Source organism: Antedon bifida, chromosome 8 (assembly GCF_963402885.1).
Source record: "Antedon bifida chromosome 8, ecAntBifi1.1, whole genome shotgun sequence".
Classification (NCBI taxonomy): domain Eukaryota; kingdom Metazoa; phylum Echinodermata; class Crinoidea; order Comatulida; family Antedonidae; genus Antedon; species Antedon bifida.
The window spans coordinates 7,353,126-7,372,252 of record NC_136233.1 but is presented as its reverse complement, the minus strand read 5'-3'; the positions used below and the strand labels follow the sequence as shown (position 1 = coordinate 7,372,252).

At 33.4% G+C, this 19,127-nt stretch overlaps 1 protein-coding gene across 1 annotated transcript; it reads right to left on the bottom strand.

Annotated features, from left to right (window-relative positions):
• Positions 1-1,021: 1,021 nt before the first annotated feature.
• Positions 1,022-19,127, bottom strand: LOC144849542 (large ribosomal subunit protein mL38-like). Its single transcript, XM_078706484.1, has 7 exons — positions 18,964-19,127; positions 12,648-12,779; positions 8,739-8,947; positions 4,623-4,741; positions 2,447-2,602; positions 1,670-1,806; positions 1,022-1,193 (listed from the first exon to the last, which is right to left on the bottom strand). The coding sequence occupies exons 1-7, from the start codon at positions 19,082-19,084 to the stop codon at positions 1,078-1,080; spliced, it is 990 nt and encodes a 329-aa protein (XP_078562610.1). The 5' UTR covers positions 19,085-19,127; the 3' UTR covers positions 1,022-1,077.

Here is a 19,127-nt window from a genome sequence, read left to right as displayed (position 1 = left end):
CGCAAAAACGCGTTTTTGCGCAGTAATTTTTTGAAACGCGCAAATGGCCTAATTCATGCTCTAAATTGATCAAAACTTAATTTTGAGCGTTCTAAATTTTTGTCGTGGTTCGGGAATCCTTAATATTGATTTGCTAGGTTTAGACCATTAAGGTTTGGTTTGTGAAGCCATGTATCCCATGCAACAAAACAATACGCAAGATGAGGCTGCATTTACTCTGTATCATTTATTTTTCTAAACAGGAACAAACCCTGGATCCAATACACCAATTTCATACTACTAATCACATCAACCTGGTAAGTTATCCAATTAACTTCAACATGGTATGTGATACAACTAACTTCAACATGGTATGTGATACAACTAACTTCAACATGTATGCTATCTAATAAGACAAAGAGTATTGGCGAGAATCCACACTTAAAAGAAATACAGTATATAACATGTCTTACTCAGACAACAACTAAAACAACTTCTGCAGAACCAACGCTCACGCAGCCTATTCGATATAATCATTCACCTGATATGCAAATACGCCGCGAATACCAGTAGTGAACAATAGCAATGCAATGCAATATATTGCGCCACCAATAATGTAGGTATAAGAAACTTCGGAAGCTTTCCGATCCATTACATTTTTAACGCGCGATTTCACGTGCATGACCTTGAAACGCGCAACTTTTTATTTGGTAATATTTTTAGCCTTGGCCTGAAGTTTATGTGTAGTGAATTTCATTAATATGTGATAATGAATTATGGAGATATGATTGATAATGTGATTTCACAAAATGGCGTATAAATGACGTCACGGATGAGTGATCACGCTGGAAAGCTTATTAGGATTAAGTTATATTATTTGAAAGATATTCTGAAATTTTGGTAATCATTGACATTAAATTTTTTGAGATAATTGTTACACAAAATAGTGTACAGAAACAATAAAAAGAAAAATAAAGATTTGATACAATAACAATAGGTGATCATTTTATTCTAAATGATCACCTAATAAAAAACAATGCACTTTAACTATTTCAATAGTTTAATTGTATATGCCTGAATAAACAGAGAAATCAACCATCATTCTTGTGGTCTATACCTATTTAAGTATTTTAATGGCTTCTTGTGTGGCCACTTTACTTGTGGTGCAATGTAAAGTGGTGGTGGGTGATACTCAAAAGATGGTTCCCTCATTTCTGTAAAGAAAAAAAATGATTTGGTAAAGTTTTTACAATTCCATGATGTAATCGGAAAGCTGGTGACAATCCTCAAATCGATCTGAAACACGCTTCCTGTCGATTTAAGAGGAGAGAATTTTGCACCTCTATTTAAACGTAAACTTAAAACTTTTCTTTTTTATTAATAATGCTAGTATTGTTAGGTGCTCTGTTCTTACATATATTGATAGACAGAAAACCCTCCTGTTACTGGCGAATTCCTTTTGCTGTTGGTTGGGTTTGAAAATAAAAAAAAAACAAAAACAAAAACCTGATCGAAAATTGATGTCTAACAAAATATTTTGTAATCTAAAAATTATTTCAGATGCCAAAGCAGGATTGTTTATTATCTATCTATGAAATCTATATATGAAAAAGTCTTCCTATGAGAAAAAAAAAAACTATAATAAAACTCTTCATAGATGACATTGGACTGAATAGCCAAGTTAACTTACGTAGTTGACGGTGGAAAACAGTTGTTACCGACTTGTCCCATCGACATTGAAAGAAGTTAACTCCAGCTGGTGTTATAATATCCTGGTACCTTTTGTAGAACTCCAGTGTACTGAATGTTCGTGAATGTGAATTAAAACTGTGAAATATAATTTATAAAAATACAGTCCGTGTTGGAACATTTAAGCAATCTAACAACAGGATGCTGAGCTTTTAACAGTCTTTGATCTTATGATTGGCTGCGACAAATTCATATTACTAGGTTGGTAAGGTTTTTTTGTATTGTTTAACTTGTTGACAAGTTGGCATTAACTTGCACAAACCAGTTATTGTGTAGACTAGCTTTAATGTTTTGTTTCCCTAACTAATAACTTCTTATACACTACCGCAAATTACCTGATTTTTAATAGTACTGTAGGTAGTACTGTAGGTACCAAATATGTACATTATTCTCCAGTTTCTATAACCAAACATTTGAGGATGCCAATAGGGCAACCGAAAATCAGTCAAATGTTTGAGGAGCATGGAAGTGATCGTGCCATTACCACAGATGAAACCTTTGATCTAACAGAGCTTAGAATACTGTTGTTAGATTGCCTTGGTTGAAAGTTGTAAGTCTATTATGTATTTTAGTTCCTATCAAAGTTTAGTATCTGAGTCATCTTTTAGCTTTGTTTATTAATTAAATGTTAATTTATGTTTATGTTATTTTTTGCCTTGCTAAACATACACAGAAATCTTTACAAAATAATAGTAGTACCTATGAAACAAAGTCTTACCATGGTAGTGGCATTTGTTCTGATAAATCAAATTTTCCTTCTTGTTTGAATAGTACATACACAAAGCGGTGGTAACCTGTCCCCTTAGGTGGAAATGGTTGAAGATAATCACAAATAACTTGACCATTATTTACAGACTGACCAGGCACATTTGTTCTATAATTAAAAAAATTATATAGAGTCATTTTGTTTTGAATAGCTGTACTACATATATGATGACAATTTTTAGATATATTCTTTATCCACTCGTGACTCAGTAACAAAATATTTGTTTTCATGTTTTATATTATACCACAAAACACAGAAAAACATTTGAGAATTTAATACTTTGTTGAAACTTTCATTGTCATAGTCGATTGAAATAGGAAAATACATGTAACGATACTCACTACAACATTTATATACCTACAGTATTAAATAATACAAACATTGAGAAGCAACTGTCTGCCAGTAATAAAGTTTATTTATAAATTTACCTACTTGTGTTTATACCAAATAATTATACTGGGAAACTGAGAGATTGGAATGTTCCATTCATTGCCAATCAATACGTAATAATACGTAATAATTGTAAACGTATACTAAATCTATTAAAATAGTATTTTTTAAAGAAATTTGGTTTGTCTTCAACATTATGATGCTGTATTTGAGCTGTTTGACCGGTTTTCAGCTATTAAAAACAATTGTCGTAGCAGGAGATTGGTAAACACAACTTAATTAGTAAACATGGTTACATCAGGTGGTTAAAATCAGTACCAAAACTACGAACCAACTTTATATACCATCAAGTAAAAATTCCAGAACTAATGCGCGATTTACCCAATTTTGCTCTTAAATTTATATACAGTATAAAGATAACTATATAAAATGGAATCATTACATATAATCTCATTAAATGTCAGAGGATTAACTTCCAAGACAAACAAAATGCAATATTTAATTGCCAAGATTTTCTGTGGACTAGATTGGCAATTCGTAGTTGGTACACACTTTAGTAGATGCGTATCCATATTAGTAATAATAACAATTTAAATTTGGTTGTTATAACAAATAATGATGGAAGATACATATTCTTGGATGTTTTAATTAATGGAAAACTATACTTTGGTTGATGTTATACTCCAAATAATACTAAGGAAAAGAGTACCTCCTTTAGAAAAATAGAAAACATGTGTAAAACTCATATATTTCCAAAATTTATAATTGGTGAAGGTTCTTCACGAGTACACTTAATTTGTTTGTATTGCTTGATGGACATCAGAATATAGGCCAAATATTTTAACCAAAACTTTTATATATAATCTGGTGAATTTTCTAATTTCTAATTCTAAAGATTGTTGGTTATTCTAAAATAATTGGTGAAGATGTGAACTGTGTTTAAACAATGATCTAGACCAAAAAGATATTTCAAGCTATACTCTTAACCTCCATATCAAGAAACTAAACTTAGTAGATATCTGGAGACATCTTTCCAACAAAAATTCATTTTACATGGAGAAGAAAAATAAGCAAGGTTTACATTATAAATATAATGTGTGAAACTGAACAAAGTGACTTTAAAAGAGGGCCAGGTATGTGCAAATTTAATGCAGGAAATTTAAACAACTTTTATAATATAGTCCAAGAGCATTAGGGTCTCGTAACAAGCAAATTTGTTCAGGAAAGGTCCAGACCTATGTTTGAACATCATACTAAAAGTCCTGAAAAATCCTCCTTTTGCTCTCCGAGATATCCAAGATGTCGTCCAAAATGGCTGCCATTTTAATTAGTGTATAACTTTGTAACCGCTTGTGAATATACATTCCTATTTGCTCTAACAGAAATTTGTCAAAAAATGGCTGCTACTGCAGTTTCTGGCAGTTTGACCTTTGACCTGGTCTTATCATATATCGTAATGGCTTGTCATAGAGAATTGAGATTAGATCCAAATTGTAAAAAAACATGCTTACTTTTATTTGGTGTAATGGAATATTTTATCCCAAAATGACCGGAAGTGAGGTTATTGACCTCTTATTGATAATGGACTATTATTACGAAATATAGCTCAACATATAAAAAAATTGATTGATATAGTAAACAATACTGAGAAACTAATGAATATTCAAAAGCCAAAAAAAAGATTCAAGAATCACCATCCCATACGGTCTAATTTATAAAATAAAAACATGGTGCTTACACAAGCCAATGAAGAACTTCGGTGTCAGGTTTATGAAGATTACCATCAGGGTTTGTAAGTAATAGTGTCCACCAATCATCATCATTGCTTTCATATGAAATACTTGGACTTTCTTTAGTCTGTGTAACAAAAATGAATAAATTCTTAAAATTAATACATTCTAAAATCAGTGCTTGCTGATCGCCTGCCGACGTCCCAGGCATTTAGAATTTCTTCACCCACAATTCAGTTTCTTCAAGCTAGAGCCTGTTCCGACTTTACAATTTTCACATGTAATGTGAAAATGATGCCTTATTCAAATCTTTCAAATGTTGCAATTCATGTGTGTATGAAAAATATATACTGTAAAGCTCAAAATGTGCGCGCGCCCTTTAAAATAAAGGGCACGATGTTGTTTAGAGTCGATCAGGCCTAGCCTAGGTTTAGTTATGATATCTAGGTAGGCCTATTATTATTACTTAATTATTACTACAGTAGGTCCCTAGGCTATACAATATTGACAAAATGAATAAAATAGTTAACTTTGAATTGTGTATTCTTATTTATATTGTTTGTTCAGATGTTTTAAAACATTAAAATAAATTACAACCGACCGAAAATGCTACTCCCTACTCAGCCTGCGCCTTATTCAAAACAATGAAATTCCTAAGCGATATGCGCCTTGAGCACTCTTGAGTGGTATGTGCGCTATAAAAATCCTGTTATTGTATATTCTAAGAAGCATGGCGCCCTGGAGGATTGATCAATAAACTTCTTGCTTGACGAGTCGAGTGGTTGAGCGGTTAAGGCCGCAAACCATAGCTGAACAATCGGCACAGGTTCAAGTCACTTCTCGACCATTGTTCTGGTGGTAGAACAAGTCTTCTTGGATAAAACTGGAGGTCTAGTGTACACATCTGGCTTGTGTGCACTTTAATGAACCCAGTACATCTTTCAGGAAGAGTAGGGGGTTACCCCGGTGTATTGGTCCATTCAGCCCCTGGGGCGGATTGCAATATAAAGACTTTGTCTTAGGCTTAGATCTAAGCCCTATAAGCCCCTCGCGAAAGTCTTAGTTAAGCCTCTCAGCAAAGTCGATTGCAATATAGCGGTCTTAACTGAGACTTTATTAGTAAAGAATGTCAAACAATCAAACCAGCCTATAGTTACCGACAAATGAGGGCGCTATACTAACAAGTGCAAATAGAGTAATTTAACAATAAGGAGTAGCGACAAGCTCCTCAGTAGGACATATTGAGGCCATTTTCATGCATGAATGGACACACTGCCTATTCAATAGCGTTAAGATTACGTAAATACTAAGAGATTTTAGCAAATAATTAAAAATATTGGAAACAAAATTGTATGTAATTTGATAGTAAATATTGGTTTATTAATACATTTAAAGTTTACAAACAAATATTTCAAAAAAATAAATTTTAAATATGCTACTATATGTAGTCTTTTCTTGGTCAAAATAGTGTAGCGCTAGGCCGCATATGGAGAATATGCGTACAGCTTGTTAGTGCGGTTGTGGACCGCTAATAGTAATTGATCGTCAGGTAGGTGTGGGCCTATATAGATTTTATCTATTGAAACAATTGGTAGATAAAAATAAAAATACACATGTCTTATAGTTTAATGCACCGTTTGGTAAGTAGGGGAGTAGAAAGTTATGGTATGTGTCATCCACACCTGTGCGCAATTCAGTCCAGTATGCTGCAAGTCGCAGGTTATTCTCCCATTTAAATTTACATTCATTAAATCATTTAATATGCTGTAATGTGTTTGTAAAGTAATTATTCCATGTTCGTAGTAAACGGTAAAATTACCTTGTGTGTGTGGAGATTTCTCACTAGCTGATGATCCGACTGGCGTCGTTCGTTGTTTGGTAGAGTACATTAATTTTAGGGGGGTTTTCATTATCTAAAAGCCTATTAAATCAACCACTGTGTAGCCAAAACGTTTATTTATTTACATCCCTAAATTTACAATCGCGTATTCAGTCATTTTACTGACGCAATTCAATTGTTTGACATTCATCGCAGAGGCGAAATACATTTGCCAATTTGGTTGCCAAAGGGGTTATCCGCCCTTGGCGGATAACCCCTTGTTATTGTCAGGATCTTTTTTTTTTTCTTATTCTTATTTCTTTTCCAGAAATTTTGTTGCACGTGTAAAACCGTATTTCATTGCACTGATGATGTTGTTCGGTGCAACAACAGAACATATATGCACAAATGTTTTTTATCAAGCTGAAGTTGATTTTAATTTTGTTATGCTGTCGGAAGTTCGGCAACATTATTCACGATATCACCTTAAACACTTTGGTGTCAATCAAGGAAAGTTGGAAAAGCTCTCGAAAAAATCCGAAAAAACAGCAGCTGATAAACTACTTGAAACATTGTAAATATAGTTTTTAAACCCTTTCTGGCTCAAGTATGGTTCAATGTTTTTTAGTTATCCGCTTGGTAGAGCGGATAACTCCTTGTTATTGTATGAGATCAAAATTTTTTTTCTGTATTATGCTTCTTTCCATCCTTCCTTTTTGTGGATCGCGTTTCTCTAAAATGTGTAAACATAACATTTCATAACTTTGACAACATATGGGCATTTACGTGAAGTTGTGCACCTCCTATTTTTGAATGACGTCATAGTTGCGCAACGTGACTTACGCGCAATTTTATGAATTTCAATGATTGATCATAGATTAAAAACCAAAAGTCATTTAGTATTGACACTTTGACAAAATTTAAGTCATATCAGAGGCAAACTTTCTACGGATTAAAAATGGCATGTTTCACAAGAAGTTACGCGCGCACGCGCATTTAAAATTTCAAAATGCGCAAAATTAATTTCTAATCAACTTTTTATGCGTTTATTCCCACGGGCGCGCAATTTTTTACGCACGCGGTAAGCACGTAGCGTTAAAAACATATTTTTTTCTCTTGAATTATATTTTTCAAGCCTTTCCTAGTAATTTTAAAAACAATTTAGACCTTTTCCAGTTTAAATAACGCCACACGAACACGTTGAATTAGACAAATCGTGCGCGTTTTTTATGAAAAAGCTTTAAAAATTGTCAAAATAATGTCTTTTTTTAAACAGTCATAGTTTCTAAAGTAAACCGTGAACCGTTTCTTTTTATTACAAAATCTAGAAGTTGATGAGTTGTAGATATCGGATCATGCATCGATAAGGCTAAAAAAAACATTTTGACGTCATCGTATGGCCACACGAATGTAAAATATAGGATTTTTGTCTCTTTCATTATTGCTCATCACATTCAATGGAGCGCATCACGCTTAACAGTATTCCTTTTTCTCCTACATTTATATATTGTCTAGGTCAATCAACTTTCTTTAGCATGAGATAAAAATATTTTAATTTTTATAACGTCATCATGCCTAAAAATTTTAATTACGTGGGTCATTAATTTCATCTTTACAGTAAATTTTTATCTGTAATAGCTCGTAAGAATAAAATGTGATAATCATGATTAAAACGTTTTCTGGAAGCTATTGGATTGTAGATACAAAATCATGTGAACTTTTCGCCAATCAGATGTTTTGACGTCATCATATGACAAGTTTAATTAAAAAGGTCAAATTTTCATCGTCTGCGTCAAAGTTCATCACATTTAAATGTGCGCGCACCAACATTTTACGTATTCAAATTTCTTTTACACGTAAATATGTTGTTGCTGAGATAATTTTATTCAGAAATTGCTATCTTTGTGTTTTTTTTTTTATGACGTCATCATGTTAAATATTTGAATTAAAGGCAGGTGCCATAATTCAGTTAATATGTCATATAATATACAGTAGAATGTACACCAGCATAGGCTCTGATGTGAGCAAATTGTTGTTTGCCGCCCTCTGTATCATGTAGAATTAATGTCTCCTTGTATACACAGTATACTGTATAATATAATACAAGGCGAAAATACAGGACCACCTCTTATTAAAGTTTTTAACATATGATGACGTGCACGTGGCGTCTGTCGTGCGGATAACTAACTCGTCAAAGTGACGAGTTTCATGTCTAGTTAATTTAAATGTTGACAAAGTTACGAAATTTTAGGTGATTTGCCACACACTAAACCACATAACTAATGAGAAGTGAAACAACACAAACCTCAAATGATGCGACTACATTGCCCCAATATACTGGTATTATACTGTCTTCTTCACCTTTATATCTAATGTTCATTATAACCCAAGATAAAAATTCTGCTCCATCGAAAAGATCTTTATAGATATTAAAATGCTTAGCAATCTCTCTGATGTGATATGGTCCGGATGCATTCTTCCATTCATCTTCGACTTCATTTAATGGTACTAACACTAAAAAAAATTAGATAAAAACGTTTAAAAATGTAATTAATTTCTAGTATATCACTGGGGGGGTTGTTGTAAGTAATTATTAGAGAACAACACCATAGATTTTTAGAGATTAATCTTTCAGACTTTCTGTATTGAAAATGGAATCCACGAAGATTTGTTTAGCATTGTGAGTATAAAAAGTCTGAGGCATAGAATACGTTAAGGTAGGGTCCAGGGACCATCAAAAAGCCTTTCTTAAGTTCTCGCCCCTGTACCAATTTAAGGGAGGGGTGCTCAAAATACCCCAAAATTTGAATTAATTAGTATATTCGAGTACATAAATGAAACCAAAGCTAAAATGTTTATTTTTAGGGCCTAATTGAAGACCCATCAACTCCTGTAACTAGTCTGCTTAAGAAAGCCACTAATTCATGCTAATTAGCCCTTAAGAAAGGGTCAAAGGTGAATATATGTCCCACCTGGACTTAATTAACATAATGAGTACACATATGAAACAAATACTAAACTGTTTATTTTCAGAGTCTAATTGAAGATCCGTCATTCTTGTGTGTGTGTCAACTCCTGTACCTAGTCCGCTTAAGAAAGTAATTAATTACTGCTAATAAACATTTTAATTAGCATAATCGAGTACATCAATAGAACCTTCGACAATACAATAAGCATGTTTATCAAACTGACAATTCTTAAAGACCCATTCCCTACAATTTGGGACGTTTTGTAAAAATAATGCATATATATATTACTTTAAAAACATTAAACCAGGTCATTCCTTGTATTATTGTACGTTTTATGGCAAATTATGATAAAAAGAGAGAAACAATGCACTACCTGAGTAGCTCGTCCTCTCGTGGATTGACGCGAAAGCATGGTAGTAATCTCTTTGATAATTTTATTCCTGAATAAGTAAGTTAGCTTAATCGAATAAAATTAATTCATATTATCAATCATAACTGGATTTTAATTTCGTTTTTCAAGCCACCTTTCAGTTCATGAAATTCAAAGCCACATGCCTTTCTTGCTAGATACACAGAGTTATTTTGCGCATGCGTAAGAATCACACGTGTCGACTACCGTTGACCCTCTCTCTCCCGCGAGTGATGTTTATTATTATATTATTGAAACATTAATTTCATTTTGTTGTAGTTAACTATTCATTTGGTTGAAATGACAAGCAAATTGATGGAAATTCGTCCACATTAAACATCGAAATGTGAGCGTGTTGTCAACACGGGTGTTAACTTCGTTTTGAAGAAACGGTTGGACGAATAAATGGTGTTTGAAAGGCGTAGACCTTTTTAGTATAAAAATGATACTGTACGTTGTTTGGTACTTTACCTGGGCTTAACTGAATTGTAATACTATACTAACAGTACAATGAATCTTTATTAATTAAATGTTCTCTTACGTAAATAAAAGAAAATCAAATTTCTTTGCTTCATTTTTTTTAATGAAACAATTTTGTTCAATCACTGATGGAAAACATTTTTTTGGTTCTCCTTGAAACCTTGAGGTATTTTTTAAAAGACAAGGTCTGAAAACAGGTACCAAAGACCCTGAAATTTCTGCTGTAGAAGAAAAATGAATTGCTGTAGTAAAGCCATGGCCCACAGCAACTACAGTAAGAGGAAATTCTACCCCTGCATTTTGTTTATTGGCAAAATTCAATTTTGCCAAGTAATTAACAACTTGCCTAATGTGTTCAGGCCCGTAGCCAGGGGGGGTTTTTATGGTTCGGGCGAACCCCCCCTTTACAGCGAACCCCCCTTAACCGACTGCGAACCCCCATCCCCGACATGCCCAATACCTCACCCTCATCTCTGAAAATCCTCCAAATACGTGCTGCACACAGTTTAAAAGGTTATTCGTAAATTGAAAAATTCGTAAACTCGTTCGTGAATAACTTGATACATTCTTCGCTGTATGAGCGTACGTCGAGGGATACGTGTCTGTAAATTTCCAAGAGTTACAAATGAATTGCTGATTTTCACCTGAAATCCCTGGATGTAACATGATATTAACGTGTGTATCGTACTCATACAGTGAGCTGGTGCACGAAGATTCGTACAAAGGACAACCGCGTACCAATATTGTTTAGATCACGGCAGTCAGCATGCATAAAGTATACCGTAAATCTTCTAATTGTAACCTGGGTTTATTCTTTGATTGTTTTTTAGGTGGGGTTACGATTAGAAGGGGGATTACTTTTAGAGTAATGGGTTACTATTACTATTCTCCCCCTAATCTTAATTTAGGCACTTGAAAATAGTAACTCACGTCCCTATTCCGTTCAGCAAATCATAGCAAATTAATAAAACAGTACGAATAAACAAATTTGTTTGAACTCTAACTTTATTTTATAAACTCAAAAACACTCAATCCTCCCCCACTCCCGAGATCAACATGCATTATCTCCTTATTTTCAAAATACGGCTGCATCATATACGACCAGTCTTCAATTCATAATTTAATTTTGTCAATAGTTTTTGTGACTCTAATAATAGTAACCCTATAGGTTACTATTAGAGTAGTGAATTATTATTATATATTGACTTATAAGGTTGGTTGCTATTAGAAGGAGGGTTACTATTAGAGTGTACGTGGGTTACTATTAGAAGATTTACGGTATAGCCTTCCGACGTACATAGAAAATGGAACCCTGCGGTTACCTACAATATTTATGTGTAGCTATGAAGTATAGTGTATCATCATCATAGAGGATTATAGTGAATACTAATAATAATATATTACACTATAATATCTATGGTATAATGTACTGTAGTTTACATTATAGCATCCGATTATTTTTTTCTAGGGCTACCAGCCGATATGTAGGCTACTCAACTGTATCAATACCATCTATTTACATTGATTAATATTTAATTTCCTCAACAAATTGCTGTAAATAAATATAGGTAGAGCTATAATAAGCATTGAATTTGACTTCTCACACAAAGTGTGCTTTTTTCGGAGATTCCCCTAGGCGTACGTTCACATTGAACTTGAACGCAAAAACAAAATACCGAGTGAATGATCAAACAATCGGCGGTTAAATAGTCCACGTGTATGAGGAGGAGGAAAAAAGTACGAATACGATCGTTTTTCTCATTGATAGTCAGTGTCTTTTCCGACCAATTAGAGGTGCCATTTATCATGAATATTATGTGCGAGAGTAGCATTTCCGGCCATCTAGGGGTGTCATTTAACAAAATTCTCCCCCTTCGGGGGGAAGGGGGAGTGTCCTGAGTGTCCGAACCCCCCCCCCCCCCCTTGACAAATCCTGGCTACGGCCCTGGTGTTCATATATAAATGAACTTATCCTTCTGGCATACTGGCTTATATACAGTACTGTAATTACTAGTAGCATTTATATCCATCCTATTATTTCACACTACAATTCCAATTACAGTATGTTGTACTTCATTACCTCCTCTCCGCCCTTCCCCCTGGGAATCATGAACCATACAAAGCTCTAGTAGTCTAATGGTAGGACATTTGCATATCAAGCAAAAAGTTCCATGTTTGAATCCCAGTTGGGGGAAGCTTTTTCTCATAATCACAGATTTCATCATCTTCTTCTTTAACTGTTGTGGTATATCTCTGGGCAGTTTTTTCCTATCTATTCAATTTATAAAAACTGTTTTATTTTCAAAAGAAGTGGCAGATTAATTTAATAAAATATTCTTAAGAAAAAAAATCTTACATTTTCTATGCCTTGCTAATTGTTCTAAATCTGGAATATTTTTGTTTTTGAGTAATAAGTTGCTCTTATGCTGAACTTGAAGGTATCTTGGATGAGGATTATTATGAAGTCCAATGTCTACTCCTTCTGACACTGAAACAACAACAAACATGAATATGAGGTTACTGTACAATTTAAAAACATTTTATTTTCATATAACCATAAAGATGATAATCTTTCCAGTTTACTGTAGCCCAGTGGGTTTACGGATATTCAGGTGCCCTCTTTGATTAATTACAGTAAATACATCAAACAATATCAACAATAACTAACAATCCTCATAACTCTTAAAGGTTTATTTTTAAAAGATTACTACTGTCATTGTACAACATTTTTATTAGGTGATCATTTTTGTAAAAAAGATCAAAATCTTGAAAATCAATTTCTGATCAAACCAGAATTTAATTCGTCACTTGATGTTACGTGCAAACATAAGATAGGCAATACAAAGGTTAAGTTATATCTAATCTACGTTTTATTCTTCAAACAGAAAAGCAAAAGATAACAAAATCAATTAAAATGATTATAAAGATAAAGATTAATTAATAATATAAAATAATTATTAAAGTATCAGATGGTGGTAACACACAATCAAAATACATAAAGCAATTCAAGATAAAGTTCAATGGCCTATTTTTGCACGCAATTTTTACCAATATCTTTATTTTATGGTACAGTATTTGATGAAATGCATCAATTATTTTGAAATTAGGCTCAATTCAAAGCTGATGAAGCATACTACACATTGGTTATCATGAAAAGTCATTTGAGTCATTATTAGAAATTATATGGAAAATAAACTCATTTTTTGGGTAAAATTAAATTTTGTTATTGTAATTAAAAAAGAAATTTGTCAGTGTAACATATGTTTAATTTTTTCAAACAACTTTTAAAAACTGCCCTAGCTATATATGGAAATGGATATCAAAAAGAAATTTTGAATTTGCATTACAATTAGAGCTTGTATAATACTGATTTTACTCATTTTTGGGTAAAAATCGCAAAAAAATGCTATACTTGTGTTAGAATGCTAAATCATACATTAACTGAAAGCCAATGAGAATGTTTGTATTCATTGTAATGGAAGTTTCTGCCATAAACCTATGATAAGTCATCATAAATTTAGAAAATACTGATTTTCATGCATTTTTGGTTAAAAATCTCAAAAAAACGCCAAATCATACATTATGAAAGCCAATGATAATGTTTATATTCATTGTAATGGGGATTTTTGTCATAAACCTACCATAAGTCATCATCACTTTAGAAAATACTGATTTTCATTTATTTATGGTTAAAAATTACAACAAATGCTATCTCCTGGAACTACTTGTCATAGAACGCTAAATCATACATTAAATAACAGCCAGTGACAATGTTTATATTCATTGTAATGAAGATTTTTGTCATAAAGTCATCATGTTTAAACAAGTTTTATGAGTAATGAGATTTTATTAAAAATTCGGCAAGCTGGTACCCAGAGTAATGTAAAGATATCAAGAGATCGTACACAGTCTGAGAGGGCAGAGTGAAGAGACTTATGGACTAAGCTAAAAGAGAGACAAGAGATGGGTGAAAAAGATTTAGTTATTAGGAATGGCAAGATTGTTAAAGGGTGTTTTCGCTCCTAATTATCGGATAGATACTACAGCTCAAGAAGAAATTTCTGTTGTTAATCAAAAAGAAATAATTACTAAAAAAAAGTTAGACGAGAAGTTACTTATTAAAAAAGCTGAAATTAAGTTTATGTATTCGAACACCGATTCCTTACTGAATAAAAGAGAACAGTTGCAAAGTATAACCAGACGTTGTTTTATTATGCGAGATTCTTCCTAAGCGTTCACTATCAGAAATTCAGCGTGAGGATCGAATTATAAATAGAAGGTTTTTAGTTTTTTTGGTCAGGCAATACAGGAAGAGGTATTGGTATTTATGTTGAAGGTATACCTGTTTAATGAAGTAACTATTGGAAACTTTAAAGAATCAGTTTGAGTGGATCGTAAAGTTAATAAAGATAACATTTTAGTAGTTAGTATTTACCGTAGCCCAAACAGCAAGGATAACAATACACTATTAAGAGAAATGCTCTTAAAAGCAGATAAATTGTCAAGAGACAACACAATTGTTGTAGGAGATTTCAACTTTGGTAATAACGACTGGGAAAACTGTATAATTTTAGGTCGAGAACAACAAGAGAGTGCGCTATTTTTGGAAACTGTGGAAGACATATTTTGGACTCAATATGTAAGAGAACCTACAAGAGTTTGTATAAATCAAGAAGCCATATTAGATTTAATTGCTAATCAATTTGAAAATTAAGCTAAGCTTAATTGAAATGTGTGTGGTGCGTCAAGGTAACCTAACTACTGTACTGAAACATGGTATGCATCCAACTAGCCTGGCTCTCATTACAGCATTGGTCGAAACCAACACATATTATTGCTTTTATTACAAGGTTGAACATACATATAATATGTGCAAAATGTATGTTCATACTACGACATTTCGTTATGGATTGGAATTATGTTTATTTAAGTAACGGTCTTGACTAAAATTTGGATTCTTCAGAAGAGTCTGCGATGTCTAGACTAGACTATGTAGCCTCACACTAGTTTTTTATTTTTATTTTATTCAATCGAAACCAACAGCGATAATTACCGCCACTAACAGGTTTGATAAAAACAAAGCCAGGACTGTTTAAAGCACCTTGATCGGTCCTAACATTGATCAAGGGCTTCTCTTGTGCCCACCTTGACCAGAGGAAAGTCATAAGCCAATATGTCTAAGGCAGATACTAGATGCAGTGAGATACTAGATGCAGGGGCTGCCAAAAGAGTCAGCAGTGCTGATTTCAAATGCCTAACGGGACCCCAGCTCCATATACAGCACCCTATATTCCCAGATGGTCTCCCATCCAAGCTCTAACCAGGCTCAACGTTGCTTAACTCTTAAATCTGACGAGAACCGGTGTTTCAACATGGTAAAGCCGTATTAAGGTACCTAGGCCTAGGTCTGGCCTAGGCCTATAGCTAGCCGTTGTTCATTGTTGTATCACGAAACCATGCGATCCGTTTCAGTAATCACGTAGCAATTGTTTTATTTTGTGTCGCGATTTGCGATGCAATACTGGCGAAATTTTTCCCTGGGCTTTAGATCAGGTCATTCATGTAGTTTTAGAACAATGGACCAAATGGATTGAAGAGAGTGAATGTTTTGATTGCATCTTTCTAGATTTCAAAAAAGCGTTTGACAGTGTACCAAATGAAAGGCGTATGGCATTGGAGGAAATTTATTAAAATGGATTAGAGCATTTATTTCTTGACGGACACAACAAGTGGTGTTAAATGGAGTTCATTCAGAAAGCCTGAGAGAGTTAGTAGAGGAGACCCACAGGGCAGCGTGCTTGGTCTTGCACTGTTCAATATATTTATTAATGATCTCCCTAAAAAGAGTTAGTTCAAAAGTAAACATTTTTGCAAATGATACCAAAATGTACAACTTGGTAAACAGTGTGGAAGAATCAAATGGATTACAGGAAGATCTGAATAAATTATTTGCATGGTCAGAGAAATGGCTTCTCCTTTCAACCTAATAAAATGTAAAATTATGCATTTTGGAAGAAAGAATAGGAAAGTTGTCTATCATATGGGCACTGATCAAAGGAAAATTCCAATTTAATCAGTGGAATCAATAACAGATTTGGGAATCATACTTGACAACAAATTGTCCTTTGGATTACATGTTGCACAGAAGGCTTCTATGGCAAATAGAAAATTAGGAATGATAAAATGAATGTTTCTTTATCTCGATAACCATTCTTTCATGCAGCTGTACAATCAATCCCTTTAATTAGCGACCATTATATTATTTGGTATGAGTAAAGACAAGAATAATAAAGTTTCTAATTATGTGACAAAAAACAAGTAACTGTACTGGTCCTCTTCCAATTAAAAATCACTTTACTTTAAGACACCTCCAATTAGCAACCATTATATTATTTGGTATGAGCAAAGACGAGAATAATAAATAGTTTTTAACTGTGAAAAAAAAAAAAAGAACTTTACTGGTCCTCTTCAAATTAAAGATCACTATACTTTAAAGACTCAAATTAGTGACCATTATACTTTTTGTTATGTCCATTCACTTCAAATTGATATGGCTGAACTCTGGTCTGTGAAACAACAGGTTTTATTTTAATTTGATAGACTAGGCCTATTTCTCCTCATATAACAATAATAATAATATTTATTTCGATCGATTCGATTCAAGATGATATTCTAAGGAATTATAAATACCCTAAATGGGAGTTGAATGTCCAGTGGCCTAATTGTTACAGGATAAAGGTGATGTGACAGTCGAGGGTTACCGATGAAAACTTCCCGGGTGGTTGCAACCATTTTCAACAGCTGGTGTTACACTATTCAATGCTGAAAATTGTCTGGTAGACACTTTTAAACACTGGACAATGTTCAATCTTACACCGGCCTAGCTAGTAGTGTAGTAGCCTAGCTAGAGAGACCTCTAATAGCCTAAGTTAAGTCAATATTTTAAAATAAAATTGAAGTCAAAAAAATCAGAAAAAACACATCATTTTCAAAAATGTAAATTTTATTAAAATTGACCAACTACTTGATTTTATATTAATTTTTTAAGTCTTTATTTTAATCGGAATTTTGGTATAGGGATTGCTAATAAAATTTGTGACCTTTTTACAATCGTTTTTTAATATTTTGTATAAAACATGTACATCTTTTTACATCATAGATTTTTTTTTTTACAGAATGAAGCTTGCAAAATTTACATTATGCTAGTAACATCCCCTCCCTATCCTCAATATTTATTTACATTCCCACCCCCATCATGAGGAAAGAAAAGCCGGGTATGGTGTTTTATATTAATGTTCCATTTGAATCACATTCAGTATAAATGTAAAGGATGTGTTCATTCTTCAAATCTACGACGACATCAGGAAGTTCAGAATAGCCACTCAAAATCTGCCTATGTTTTCCTGGTTTTATTTCTTTCTTTTCTTTTTTAGCCCTATATTCAAACTACAGAAAATATTTTAAAAATAAAAAACTTTTAATGTACTATAATATATGGTAGTGAAAAGGCAACATTTAATATAAAAATACTACCACCACTGTGATAAAATGTAAATCTATCATTGAAATTAAAATGGAATATTTTTACTCACCAATTTCAGTTGTCAAACAATTGTATACAATTAAAGTTTGTAAAAATACCTGAAAACAATTTAATCCATTAGAAATTGCTTGAACATGTGACCTGCAAATGCATGGGCCAATCAGCAGCCAAATAAATGACATCATGCGATATTCATTCTAAACTATTTAAGCGTCGGATTTTCAGATATTAGAAATCCAATTAAATCGTCTATAGTATGTTTATAATTTGTAATTAAAACTACACAAAATTATTTAATAATATTTAAGTACTCTTATGTTTTGAATATTCCGACACATATCGTTAATTAAACACTAAAAATATTGCCATTACATTACTGTTGCGAAAGCCGGTTTCGACTATCACAATAAGCCTACCGCCGTCAGAGAGCACCCTCAGTGCTACAAGATGGAGTGCGGCGATCGATCACATTCCATCGCGAATTATCTAATTACATTCATATTTGGCAGAAATACACCTAAATACATGAAGTACCGTTAACAAGCATAATAATTGAATTTATTACTTACGCTATGCTCACAAATACAACTTTTATTTGACTCAAATGTTCAAAACGCTGCCAAAAAATTTAACGATCACGGTTTGAAAAAAAAAAATTACCTGACCCGAGATTGAACTTTAAATGACCTGTCTGACATCAAACCGCTTGAATTAGCCAATGACAACTGATTTAAAAACGTAAATTCCCAAAGGGCTTGTATTTTGGGATAAAAAAAACAGAACCGAATTTAAGTGAGTGACGTCATAGATTGACTCGTACCTACCTATAGTAATAAGTGAGACGGTCCGCCAACTTATAAAATAGGCCTAGCCTAGGCTAGGCCTATATTTTATCGGCTTTGACATGCATTTTATAAGCATAAATAAGCTCTTTTTTCCAAACTTTATTTTCAGGCAGAAGAATGGGATAGGCTTCCCTGGCCTACCTAGGCTATGCCTAGATAGCCTAGGCCTACTAATACTAGTACAGTGTCAGCAGCAGTGTCGAATCGTCCCGATACCGGAGGGGAGCGAGGCTAGAGGCCTAGGCCTAGGCTAGGCTAGGTCTAAATCTAAATGTAAAACTTACATGCTGAAGAATGAGAACTGTTATAATGATTAATTCTAAACATTTTGGATACAGAGACACTCATAAGAAGGCGATGTAGGCCTAGGCCTAGGCCTATCGGTCGTTTAAGCAGCAGGCACATGCTTCTTCTTCCTCCCCTCCTCCTAGAGGCTAGGCCCTCAGCA